Source organism: Diplotaxodon limnothrissa, linkage group LG7 (assembly GCF_057381915.1).
Source record: "Diplotaxodon limnothrissa isolate DT_005_m linkage group LG7, D_limnothrissa_male_GT1.1, whole genome shotgun sequence".
NCBI classification, from domain to species: domain Eukaryota; kingdom Metazoa; phylum Chordata; class Actinopteri; order Cichliformes; family Cichlidae; genus Diplotaxodon; species Diplotaxodon limnothrissa.
In genome coordinates, this window is record NC_140602.1 from 43919834 (window position 1) to 43933915 (window position 14082).

At 38.6% G+C, this 14082-nt stretch overlaps 1 protein-coding gene across 2 annotated transcripts; it reads left to right on the forward strand.

The window, feature by feature from the left end:
* Nucleotides 1-7108: 7108 nt before the first annotated feature.
* On the forward strand, nt 7109-9997 carry ccdc74a (coiled-coil domain containing 74A). 2 transcript variants are annotated; one of them, XM_085358132.1, is made up of 7 exons: nt 7109-7400; nt 8048-8108; nt 8206-8310; nt 9110-9305; nt 9408-9508; nt 9607-9666; nt 9871-9997. In XM_085358132.1, the coding sequence occupies exons 1-7, from the start codon at nt 7109-7111 to the stop codon at nt 9995-9997; spliced, it is 942 nt and encodes a 313-aa protein (XP_085214258.1). The 2 variants fall into 2 exon arrangements, with proteins under 2 accessions (XP_085214258.1, XP_085214257.1); XM_085358131.1 differs by having other exon boundaries at nt 8048-8095; nt 8196-8310; nt 9107-9305.
* Nucleotides 9998-14082: the final 4085 nt, after the last annotated feature.

Here is a 14082-nt window from a genome sequence, read left to right on the forward strand (position 1 = left end):
AGCTGAAAAATCTCCTTCAGCTGCTTTAAAAACAAAAGTTTTTAAAGAAGAGTTTGTTTGCATGCTTTGGTTTTGTGAAGCAGTGCTGTTTGTGGTGCAGCGGATGAAGCTGTGACAGCTCCGTAACATGGGAAATATTTTAATTTTGACTCCAACTGAATGCGTGGATGTGGTTAGCTAAAAGTAAAATACCACTTTGAGGAATAAAAAGTGGCACATCTAGGACCTGTAGTACTTTCTTTCCCCTAACGTGTAATTTCTCGAGCTTTTACAAGTTAATGAAGGTGGGGTTGTGTGGTCACGTCTGAAGACCGTTTACAGTGACGCCTGTCAGCAGAAAAGAATGGAGGAGAGATTCATCAACATATCCTTTGTGTGCATTTTCTTTGTTGCCCTTTGTCAAGTTTCTGTGAAATGCAGATTTTGCTCTACATGTATGCAGATGTTTAAGTGTACATTCCACAAATCAAATCATCTACGGGCTCCCTGTCTCTGCACTTGCTGCTCTGTTCAGATCCCTCGTAATTTAAAAACAAAAACAAAACCTCAAGCATGTGTCACTTTTTACTGTCCCATACAATCATAAAGATGTTTGTCTCCAGTAGGACTCAAAAGCACCATGAAGACGACGGGTGCAAAACTCGAGATGCCTAAGAGAGTGCAAGTGAAGAGTAATTTTTACTTTGGTGCACTCGATCAGGAAACCTGTCACTTATTTGGTTAATTTGTTTTGTATGTTTGCTAAACAACGTACCCAAATGATTTCTTTTTAAACTTTTACGTTACTAATTCTGTAAAACTTGTAAATATTGTAATTTAAGTTATTGTTGTTGGCATGGAGAGAACAGCACCATACCACCTATACATTCCCAAAGACAAGGCCTTCAGCTCAGTCATCCACATTGTCTGTTTAATGTTGCAAAAGCATTTAAATGTTGTCATATCCATAACAGACACTAGCTCAGTGTCCCTGTGTGTGTGATGTAATATTTACTGTTTGGAAGCTACATCATGAATAAAGTGAAAGGAAAGATCATTAACTGTTGTGGTGACTTGGTTTACTTGACCTGAAGCTTTACATTTGTATTCTTCAACTAAATCGATTCGGGTTTAAAAACTTGGCATTCTTTACTTGCTTTTCAAGACTACTTTTATTAGAAGGCCCCCTGTGTTTAAGAGGCTGGCAGTGCAAGAGGGACTCTGTGGCTTTTGACCTATTTCTCAGTAAGTGCCCCCCAGTAGCATCTTATGCAACCCGTAAACATGAAAGGAAACAAAATTTTTTTTTTTGTATTTTGCTAGAATTTACCAGCACAGAATAAAACCATGGGAACATCTCAGTTTTATTTCAATGCTTCCCTTGTAGTGATAACAGCAGAGTTAACCACCTTCACAGTGACAGCTACTGCAGCTTTACAGAAATGAAAACAGCCACCTCACTAATGGTTGAGTCTATAAACCACAAACACAGTGACGTAAACTATCATAAACCACGATCCTCTTAACAGAAACTGGTGCTACCAGAAATGCATGATGGCACCTTTTTCCTTTGCAGCTTTCAGTCATGTGTGAGTGCTCTCAGTTAAAATAAAAATTAAAAAAAAAAAAGCTTGAGAACCACCTTTGTGAAAATTTAACCCACCTTTAAGGACATTTATCAGGAAGAAAAACATGGGTAGGTTCTTCTAAACAGACCTAACCCAAAGTTAGTAATATCTGGTTTAATAGTCGCCTAAAACATGTGCTCTACACATCATGAATTTGGGGTTGATGATGCCCCGGATACCTATCACTCCTTCTTCTCCTTGGAACTAAATACATGTGATTTTTCATCTTTAGCTCAGAATCATACACATGCTTAAAACTTGCAAACTGTCTACACTGAAAAAAATATGTTGTTGGATTTACTTAATTCAATGGTGGACATTTGTTGCACACAGATGTTTTGCTTTGGCAGCAACTTAAACAATTGAGTTAAATTAACACAATTTATTCATGTTCAATAAACCTGTGCAATTTGTGTTGATAAAATGTGACTTAAACATGTTTTGATGAAGTAATTTGAGCTCTTGAAATATTTTAATCCTTCACAATTTTCTCACTTTATCCCAACACCATTCAATAACTTTTACCCAATACTACTTGGTCACTTAAATGCTACATGTTATCTTCAAATTACATTTTGCTATTATATTCTAGCATCAAATACACAATTTTCAAATGGAGGCCTTATAACAGATTGTATTGTTCTCTTCCAAGATGGTTGCTGGCATCCACCATTAACCTTTCAAAACAAAATGTCTAATTTCACTGCATTGACAGTAGGTAAAGAATTAAACTGACATTACTCCTCCACTGAATCTACATAAATCAACAGTTAAATAATGTCAGTTCTTCCGTGTTCTCTGGAATCAATCACAGTAAAGAAATTAGACTGTTTCTTTTGAAAAATGTTGGGAAAGAACAATACAAAACATTCTATTTAAGGCCTCTGATGTCAAGATTCAGTTAAACAACAATTATAACTAAACAATTTGAGGTAATGTTAGTTTCCATTAACATTAAATTAGGTTACTGAATTGGCAAACACCTTCCTATCAACATTACCCATTTTACCCCAATAACTAAAGAAATTAGCACTTGCAGGTCAAAACCTTTATTCAAGAGATGCAAAAATAACATTGATACAGTGACTGTCAAAAATTACGGCACTGATCATACTGTGACATCTTGGTTCAAAACAGCACACTTAGAAATATTCAACGTTCTTTACTTCAACTGAATGAAACTGAAAATACCATTTCACACGACCCATATGGGATATTTAGACTGCATAACTGTTCATGCTACATCTCTTCACTAGTAAAAGAAAGAAAAAATACAAAGAGAAATTTAAAAATGCTGCCAAAATGCTGTACAGAGCAAAAGGAAAAACAAACAACAACAACAAAAACGGCTCGTCCTCATGGCAGTTGCAGAGTATATAAAAATGAACCCTGCGATCTGTTCCTGGAATTGAGCTTCAAAAATGCAGCAGAACAAGTGTGAGATTTAAATGTCCTCTCACCTAGAGCTGATCAGCTTGCATGCATAACAGTGAGCTTTCCTTGCAGGAGCAGTTTTGTCTTAGTTGTGAGCTTTTCTTGAGAGCTGAGTTGCATCCAACTCCATTACCACCCTTTGAATCACCTCAAAAGTGTAGCAGAGTTGTGATGGGTAACTCATATTGAAGGAATAAAAAAGGTCCAAACAGCATGGCTACTGCAAAGGTCACGTTATCCAGATCTTGAAGAACTACTATACCCTCGATGATGATGCCAACATCAGAAAAGTCATTGCCTGGTGCATCCTCTGGAGACAGATGTTCATTGTGGTTTTCTCAATCTGTGCAGTGGCCTCAGTCAAGTCCTGGTTAAACACAAAACATTTCTTTAAGATTCCTTTTTAAACTCATCTCTTTTGAATCTACCAGTTCTAATGTTAGAGTAATTTAAACCAATGCAAGCAACATAGTAAATAGCTATAGCCAAAGAGTGGCCTGCCATGCTGCCATTCATGGTCTAACAGAGTTTCTAAGAGAGAGTGAAAAACATAATAATTTCAAATGCTTTACATTAGTTTTTGTTAGAAAGACACCGGCCCATCAGAAATCCAGGTTATGTCACTCAGAAGATGTTAGAATTTAGACTTTCAGCCCCACAATTTGGTTAGCTGTTGGTCTTTTTTTTTTTTCAAACAAAAGCTAATGTAAATATTGGTGGGATTTTCCTTTGTTCACTAGAATGACAAATTTAAAGTTTTTTCACACTGATGTGACCCCTAATATAGGGGGGTGGGGCCTCAAGGGGGGGCGGCCGAGTTCACTACCAGGCCTCATGTGAACTTCAAATTATTAAAGAGGACTACTGGTCCTAACCAGTCCAATGAGGATCAAGTGGATAACTAAATGCATTTTTAAATGTTGCAAAGCCACAATCTACTCATAAAACACTCACCATGAACTCCTGCACCAAGATGTTGCAATTGTCTTTCACACAGATGCGGAGCACTTTGATGAGGGACTCCCTTCGAGCATTAATGTCATCCTAAAGTATTATAACAAAGAAAACAGAGATTTGTGAACTTTTCAGTAGCACAGAAGAAAATGATCCCAGACAAAAACTTAAACCAGTCAACATGCAACACCAGCATCTACAAAGAAATATCAAAAGTTCCTGTTTGACATCAACTTTATGGATATATAGTTTCCAGAACATTTATTTTTTTAAAAAGATACATTTTTCTCAGTGGGCCAGTAAATGCATAACGAAAATTATGGCATCCTTTCGGTGGAATCAGTACTCACGGGTAATAGTTGACTGTTTCAATGGATGCAGCATAAAAATCTTTTACTGACCTAATGCAATACATATACACTTTGTAGTTAAAGAATTTTAAAGTTCTTACTGTCATCATGGCAGCTACATCCTTTAGCTTTGTGCCCTGTTCCCCCGATCACTTTGCAAACACTTTCAGCAGACTGTCAGAGAGAAACTCAGCTCCGTCAGAAACCTTGACTGTAAAGGCAAGGTTGGGATGCACTGGAATGCTGCATTTCATCTAAAATGACATAAAATTATTTTGAAATAACAGCAGGCACTGTGCTTGGTTAATCAGTAATGTTTTGTTGAATAAAAACTGTGTTTCCAGATCTTATGGGATTAAAAAAATCCAAAGATGTTTGTTTCTGATTTGCAACCCAAGAACCCACAAGTTACAACCTCATTTTAGTTCAAGTGTGCATTAATGTGAGTCCAGTAATCACCTTTCTGACAATACATACAGGTATAAGTTAAACCTATGGCAGATTTTGGATTTCTCAGTTGTATTAATAGGGTGGTCTATTTGAGTATGCATGCACCTAATAATTATAAAAAAAACCTATTATAATTAAGTTACAGAAACCTTAAGCGAAAATAGAATATACTTTCTTACCATAACACCTTGAACCCACAATCCATCAGCTGACTCCTGGTGAAATGCAGAATAGAGGTCATCTCTCAATGTGCAGCAAAAAAAAAACAAAAACAAAAGGACAGCAGGTGAGGGCAGGAGGGGTAGGGATGTAAGCTAGCATAATGCCACTGATGATATTAGCTAAAGCTGTTCAATGTCCAAAATCTCACTAACACCACGGTGCAGTAAATACACAATGTAACTGAAGAGTCAGTTGGCAAATCTATTCACACAGAAAACCAAATTATGTCGTGAGTGCCTCGTAATTAGGTTTAATGTGATATTACGGCTCTTGTGCCAAAGACAAATTCAAATGAAAAAGCGCCAATTCTTTGACAACAGATAAAACAGCAAATAAGCTAACGGCTCTTTTTTAGTTACATGGCGGCACTCTAGACGTTTAACTACATTTGGCTGAAATATGGTAAACATTAATTCAAAAAATCAAGACATACCAAAAAACGTAGAGTTGGCTGCTCGACTTGACTGAGATGGATGCATTTTTTAAACCACGATCCAAAGCCCGCGAGATGAAATCACGCGTGGTTTCACGAGATTTAACGTTGCTATCTTATTGACTTACTTCACCTGAACATGATATGAACAATTTAATACACCCTTTCTGCATATCATGTAGTTTTTACACTATATAGTTACATTTATCTTTAAAACATGAGGCAATTGTGTTAAATACATGCAAGATGCTTACATAAATCCAAGAGATGGCCAGTCCCTTTTTTTCAGTGTATAGGTGGTTCAATTATAAAATAAATAATTTTATCTTGAACTCAATCAGGCTTTCAAAAACTGGGGGTGGTTATGAGAAGGTGACAACCACCTTCAAAAAAAATTATCATTTGTTTATTAATAGTTGAACAAAGTTTCAATGCAACTCAGTTATATTTATAAATAAAAATAGCAAACAATACAGTGAGTTTTGACACATGTAAATATACAATATAAAATGGTAAGGCAAAGAAAATCGGCAAGTACACATGCTAATCACAAAAATATCAGTCTAATCTTTTAGGTAGATTTTTAAGTAAAGACAACTAAACAGCGAATTTTTACGGAAGCATAGAGCTGCCACCCAGGCAAAAGAAAAATACAAGTGTATCACGTTATAACGTGAAAGGTTTATTGTTCTAACAAGATACTTTTCCTGTTTGTACAATATACTATCATGTTTGTACAATATACTTTTCACGTTTGAACAACATAATATCACGTTATTACAATATACATAATTATCACGTTCGTACAATATAGGATCACGTTCGTACAATATAGGATCACGTTCGTACAATATAGGATCACGTTCGTACAATATAAATATTATATTGTACGAACGTGATAATTATGTATATTGTAATAACGTGATATTATGTTGTTCAAACGTGAAAAGTATATTGTACAAACATGATAGTATATTGTACAAACAGGAAAAGTATCTTGTTAGAACAATAAACCTTTCACCTTATAACGTGATACACTTGTATTTTTCTTTTGCCTGGGTGGCAGCTCTACGCTTCCGTAAATTTTAAATTTTTTATAAACTTCCGGTTGGACGTAAGATCTGCCTTGGCCAAGCGTTGTAGCCAAGGAGACCGAGCTTCTATTAAAAAAACAAAACAAAAAAAACTTTATTTATAGCAAGGACCGATATTAACATAAACTGCCTAAATACATTTAAAGTACAAGAAAACCGAAAACAAATCATTGGGGGATACATAATAGCAAAACACCATTTTTTAAGTTAAAGATAATAAATACAGTTTTACAAACAGTCTTGAATATTATGTAGGACTTCTACATTTAATTTGAGCAAAAACAAATTGAAACTAGTTAAAATACATATTAGAAGAGGAAATAAGATAAAAGAAAGGATGCGCAGCTGGCCTGAAAGATCGACGTCAGGGCTGAAAAAGAAAAAAAAAGGAATCTTGGTTGTCACGGCAACGTTGTGTATGATTGAGCGCGTGCCAAATGAGCGTGAAAATAGTTATAAGTAGGAGTACCTATAGCTAACTTTTCTTCACTGGAAAACAATGGGAAGGGTGAAACAGCGAGCTATTTCAGTCAGGGGAGGCCTGAAGTACTAAAGCGGAGAGCGATGTCAAGTCATAACCTGCCACCGGCGCGCCATTTGCCACACTGGACCAGAGTAGGGCGGCTAGAGAAGTCTTGCTCGCTACGACGCTTACCGGCTAACCCTGAACAGCGGCTCCCGCTACCTGGTATCAAGCCAGCGGGCAGAGCAGCGGCAGAGACGTCCTGTCAGAGCGGCAGCACGGACCTCCGGGTTGCTTCACTGCAAAGAAACGTCCAGTTCCTACAAGAACAGCACAAGGAAACACTGAAGAAGCTCCACGCAGAGATAGAGAACCTCAGACGGGAGAATAAAGGTGAAGAAACAGTGCATTCATAACTCTTGTATGTGTAAGTTAATTATTTGTAAAAGCATAGAAGTCAGTGACAGCAGTCCTGCCATAGGTCTTTTTAAAAGCAGTAAAAGCAGAATGCTTTGTGGAATGAATGAAGTAAGCAAAAGTAAGTTTTCACATGCCTTTAATTAATGCTGTAATTTGGCCTTTCTGAGATTTTTTAATAGTGGATAGTTAGACAGATAGAGCACTCAATTATTCCCTGTGGGGAATTTTGAAGGGTTGTGGCATTCAAGAAACCACCCTATTTCATGGCTCACAAAGTCAAATAATTATCTAAAGAATTCACAGAGTCTGTGACTCCTGTCTCCTGACAAGGTGCGGCAAGACAAGGTCAGGCTAGGTATGGTGGACGCATGGCAACTCCAGGGTTTAGTTTTAATGATTTCTCAGTGGGAGGTGGGCAGATATCCGGTGTCACTTTGCAGAGCGAGCCGCATGCTGTTCCATATAACAACATGTCACCACCCACCAGGAGACTCCCCGGTCATTCGTCGTTGCATCCTTGCTGCAGCAAGGCCTGTTTTGACTCATGGGTTGCTTACTGGTTGTTTAAGCCCACCTGCAGTGTACAGTACATTAAAGTTCTGTTGTTATGGATGTTGCAGAGTTGAAGTATAAGGTGATAATGGAGCCTCCTAAGTCAAGTAGAAAAGGTAACATGTTTAAGCACATGTAATGACTTATTAGGTTTTCATTTAGGTGAATTTCAATGTGCCACCTAAACTTAATGTCTGATCCTTCTTCTTCTACGAGTTGCACACAGTCGACAAAACTGTAGACCACCCACTCAGGGCAGTCAAGCCCATACTGGACTGTACATGGAGGAGCCACTGCAGGACACGAGACTCTTGCAGGACCAGGCTCTCGGGTGAGTGGTGGGCCTTTTTCAGCTACTTATCTAGCTCAGTATTTACAAGGTGTGGTTATATTTCATAAATGATCTTAGCTCCCCCCCCCCCCCCCTTTTTTTTTTTCAAAGCTATGCACACAAGAACTGATGGATAAATTAGATTCAGATGCAGTAATATGGATATGATGGCACAACAGCCATTCATTAATAACTTACTAAGCAGATACTCAGATAAGCTCAGATAACAGGCTACTGTAAGGCAACCATCAAAAGCAGGAGAACACTAATTCAAGCTCTGTGTTTTAATCACTTTACAGAAAAACAAGATGTCAGCTGTCTCATATTAGGTAGTGATGTAGGTGCACAAGTATTATAGTGCATGTTAAATTAACACTATAAAACAGCATGAGGATATGAACGTGAAGCATGTAAAGAAGCAAAAGCCAGTATGTAATTAGTTATTTGTTGGTCTGGTCTGCAGTCTGAGCCCTTTGATTTCTGGAATATGTGCCTTTTTACATGTCTATAAACTTCTTGACCTGTTAGTACCAGGTTGGCTTTTGATCTGGTGACTGTGGAGGCCATTTGAGTACAGGAATCCACTGTCAGGTTCAAGAAAGCAGTTTCAAATGATCTGAGCTTTGAGACATCATGAATTATCCTGCTGGAAGCAAAGTGGGCTAGTGAATTGAACCTAGTCCCCTGTCTGTGAGGGGGTGGGGGTGGGGGGAGTTAACAACCAGGTATTCTCAACCTAAACTGCCTTATACATGTTATACATCGCCCTCAATGACATTATCTCATTGACTTGCAGTAGCATTGGAGCAAGCACTGAAATTCTGGATTCAGCCAGGCAGGACCATGGCACGGAGGCCAATGGGCGCCTCATCACTTCACTGCAGCCTCTCCGAATTCACAGCAGTTCCTCCCAGCCCCCACGGGCCCCCACACTACAGGAGTGTGAGATCATCATCCGACAGCTATATAATGCTAACAGCTTACAGTCTCAGGAGGTAAGTGCCTGAAGGGCAACGCTTAGCTATTCAGTGTTTTAGTAGCTCTGTTTGTTGTGGCTTTTAAAATAGTTACTTAAAGTACAACCCTGTGTCATCTAGATCGTGCGTGTGAAAGCACTGCTCAGAGACATCGTTTCAAACAAGAAAATCACCCCAGAAAACTACATCATGGCTAAGGCCTACCTTTCAGATGGAACTCGGTGAAGTGGCATTATCATTTTCATCATCAGCGACATACAAAAGCCTTCAAAGCAGCAAAATTATGATAACAGTTTCTAATTTTCTTTGTGTGTTTCAGCGGGTCTTTAGAAGAAAACAAATTACCAAAACTTGGCCTTCAGTCATTCCCAGAAAAACAGTATGTAATTTTGTCTGATTTTGTATTCTGTCACAGTGCACAAAACAGATTCCTCAAAGCCCTGTTGTGCTAATTTTCACAAAACTTGGTTGCATAATAGCCCAGAGCTGCCTTTTGCAAGAGAGATCGAGGTTTCTGAGTCAAAAAGAAAAAAAAGCCAAGCATGTTAGTCACCCAGAGTTAAATCCACATATCATTTCCCAGGTGTGGAACATCTCAGTCTGGGGTTGTCTTCCCTGCCCTCAAACAGAGCCTTGGCTACAACATTGCAGATAGACAGAAGAGGTCCCGTGCTGTGCAGAGAGACCGTTTGAGAAGGGCTGTTCAGTGACAGGAACACAAATACCAGAGCATATTTCTGTGGTATATAATGAAATAAAGCATTTCTGATTGATGATGTTTTATGATGTCATAAAGTTGAGCAGGATAGAGTGGTCGCAGCAGGAATCGCACAACACTTAGTCAATGACGGCCCAGTTGGATTACCTCTTCCAGTAAGCCTTGCCAGTGTGAAGCAGCATGCCGTACGGAAGCGCCTCCCTTAAGTGGAATGCAACCATCATTAACACACCTGTGTGCTTCCTGTCATGGCATGTCAAAATGTCTGCTGCTCGGGAAAAAAACCCCTATACAGACACGTCACGTTTATTGACAATTATTGCTCATAATGATGTGTAAGATGGACAGATAACACAAATAATGCTCTATAAGGCCTGGATTTTTTTTAGTTTTTCTACATAGCAGAAGGACTGATTTCAGCTTTTCACTGGGAATTTTTTTTTTTCAACCATTGAGTTTCAGGACATTTGTGGCTTGTTGTCACTTCACAAAAAAGCAAGCATAAAAGCACACTTTGTTTTTCATAAAGCCACTTTTTTTTGTCATTCAGTGTGCTAAAGAGCAGTTTAATGATTTTTACTGGCCAAGCATTAGTATTTAATCATTTACAATTTGAGTTTAAGCATAAGGATGAAAGGGTATAAATGTCCTCTGCACAAGACAGTGCTGTTCTTTTAAATTTTTCCCTTTGCGCCTGACTCTTCGGGATACTGTTCCTTTTAGTGGACCAATCGTGTGGAGAGTTATTTGCATGCTGAGTGTCGTATTTGAGATATAATGACACAAAATAGGCAACAGGTGATCCTGCCTTAAATAAATGTCCTATTGTTATGTTAGCACTGGTTTCTAAGGTCATACACCACTGCAAACACTGGATTTGTCAGTTTAAGAGAAGTGAAATGTCACTTAGGTTTTGATCGCTGAAGATTTGCCAAAGTGCGCAGTTTACGGCGATAATTAGATATATTAAGAAATGTATTTAAAGCTTTGATTTCTTTGTTTATGTGGAGCATTACTTGTGTTTAATTAAGCCCAACTGCGGTCCTCTTTACATGGTTTATGAGTCATTTTGTGCTTCACAGGCTGCGATCCCTTTATTCCTTCTCTCTAGAAGAACCCTCACAGGCTCCTTTAGTTGCTGATTCATGCATAACATCTATATTGGACATGTATTTATAGTATAAACACTGCATAAAGTTGAAACAGAATAAAATAAACAAGCCGTGGTGTGCCTTTTTATTGAACTTGCTTGTCATATGAATGCTGCGCTGAAAACAAGGAAGTTAAAATAACCAAAAGGAGAATTGGCCACTCGACAGGCCTGGCTACAGCAACGTTGTCAGTTCTGCTAAATTAGGCCGTGGTCTTGTATTAACTCTTCACTAACTGAATGAAAAAATAATTAGTGAGAACAAAAAAGTTTAGAAAGTTAAGGTAAGACTATGAGCATGCAGTTGTCACAGGTAATGTTATGTGATATTGTAAGAAACAAGAGAAAAGTGTGGTTTCTTAAAGTTTTAGAAATGCTATGAGGAAGTGGCTTGTTTAAAAACATGTGAACCAAAGCAACAACAAACTGAAACATGAGGAAGTAATGAAGTGGGTGAAAATTCTTTGTCTGAAGCCTTTATTGTGAACCTGGTGTACCTGTAGAAATCTAGAAGTATTTAAAGATATCTATGGATATCTATCTATCTGTCCATTTAGTAGCATGTAAACAGGTTTCCTTTACACCTTTACAGAAACCTGACTGGATATTCTAGGAAACCAGGCTGAGAGGTGAAAGGTGACTCATGCCATGGAGGCTGTAACAGTGAGTCGCTCATCTATATAAACCCTTACACTGGTCTAAAAATGCACTGACACTTTAACAGCAGCATCTCGTGCCATAATTACCAGTGTACTGCTTGTCTGTTGTCAGTCTTCACATCAAAGCATGCTCAACTTTGAATTGAATGCCGGTGACAACGATCAGGAACGTGATAGGATGTTAAAATAAAATATAGGAGAGGCTAAGTATTTCAGAAGTGAAGGCTGGGAGGGGGTTCGCCACACTTCCAGAGACTGCATGGATAGAGGATACAGAGATTTTATAATATATGGTAAAAACTTAAGAGGATCTTGTTCCTGTATGTCTGTATGTGTGACCCTGGGCAGGATTTGTCAAGGTAAACTCTGTGTTTGTGTTCTGGCACATGAGAGCAAGGTTGCAACTGTGCTCAGGAGCTTTAGTATCTATAATTTATTCAAAATTAAAATAAAATAAGCTTTTTTTAAGCAAGGTTTAGTCTCAGAGAAACTGACCTTTCCGACACAGGTCTAATCCTGCATCGTGTAATCATCCTCTTCAAAACTTGATTTAAATTATAATTAACTGCAGTTTGCATCACTACACTGGAATTCCTTTAACTTTCTCACAGGATACATAGTTAGGCACAAGCAGTAGATGGTTTGTAAAATGTGTAGGTTTCTTATGAAGTCTTAAGTGTTAGTGGTGTGAATGAATCGGGGGGAAGGGGCATTTATTTGCAGACTAATAGCTTACACACAATCTGACTCCCTGAAATTAAACTGTGGCGATGCTCTCTGCAGTGTCTTAGTGTATTTTTCGGCTGCAGAAGACGCAACGTCTTCTGCAGCCGAAAAATAAGCTGGGTGGAGAGGGGGCCTCTCGGGCCATAATTACTTTTCTTTTTGTTTCGCCTGCGCAAAGAACAAGATCACAGGTTTTGTTCACTAGTTCCTTGTGTAGCAACTCATCAACCACCGATTAGGTCAAGGGTGGTTGTGTCATCTGTGCATTTAATCTTCAGACTGCAGGGCATCGAGACTGAGCTAAAAGAAGCAGCCATTCAAGGTTACTGTGTTGATGTGAGTTTAACAGAGGTCAAACGTTTTATAAGCTATTGCAAAACCAGTTACAGATGGGGTTTTGGGTTGAAGAACCAGCTTTTCTAGGCTTTTCTGCATGTGTGCTGACCTGAAGTTATCCATTTTAGTATGGTGGGTTTTTGTAGCAGCTGGTACTTCAAAAGAGCACTTGAAGGACTGTGGAACTGCTGTTAGGTAGTCAAAATGTCACGTTTCATTACGTTTGGACCTGTAGTATCGCTTAACCTTAACCTGCCACACAGACAGACAACAAAATCTATTGATAATGGGATGATGGCAGACATTGCATTTTGCGTACATCCACTAGATGGTGATGTTTGTGAAGAAACCTTCAGTGTGCATCTACATACAAGGTTAGACAGCAGGTCAGATAAAGGTACTGTATGTCTCACCCTGCAAAATCCCACAAAACCCATCACTTAAATGAAAAGTTGCCCTAGTTTTAAATGCATCAAAGCATGAGGTTGAAGCCAATATAAGCCTTTTTACCCATAATTCGAAGTAAACTAGTCTGTTTTTGTTTCTCTTTTCAATTAGTTGCAGCACTGCATCTTTGTGGAAATGTGGGAGTTGGCAGGCTTAAGCCATTAAGTCTCGGTGGGTGCAAATCTATTAACATTCAGACAGTGTTTCAGTGATGAGAGCTGTTCTGTGCCAGCTGTAGCCTCATGAGGCACGGCCACTGAAAGCTCAGTCACCACAGGGACAGAGCTTCTTTACAGATCCTGCTTTTATCACTGAGCAAAACTTATTCTGCTTGGCTGAATGGCTTGCCGCACTCTGCTTGTGTTCTCAGATGCATTCTTTCTCTTATATTGTATTCTTCTTCTTCAGAGACACTGCCCCTTGCATTTAAATGCGCGCTCTCTCTGCAGCATATTCTGTTTTGGATTGGGTCATTTTGGGTGAGCTCCAAATCGATTTTTCACAGTTCTTTGCCAGATAATACTTATTATCGAATGAATGAAGGGGAAGTTAAATAACACCAGGAAATGAAAATAGGAAATAAGTACAATTTTATACTGGTGGTATGAATAAGTTGTTGACTGAGAAAATATACTGTACCTATGAGCTGCGGTTATGTGGCTAAAAAAGTATATTAAAAACACACGAGCTGACCACTGACTTAAAGGCACAGAACACAAAAAGATCCGAGACAATCATTAAACACAGTACTAACATAAG

Bases quoted from the DNA above. Each gene is read 5' to 3' on its own strand.
- ccdc74a (XM_085358132.1), top strand. From the start codon at position 7,109: ATGTCAAGTCATAACCTGCCACCGGCGCGCCATTTGCCACACTGGACC. The intron at 8,311-9,109 runs GTGAGTGGTGGG...GACTTGCAGTAG, and splicing joins TTGCAGGACCAGGCTCTCGG to CATTGGAGCAAGCACTGAAA. The intron at 9,667-9,870 runs GTATGTAATTTT...ATCATTTCCCAG, and splicing joins CAGTCATTCCCAGAAAAACA to GTGTGGAACATCTCAGTCTG.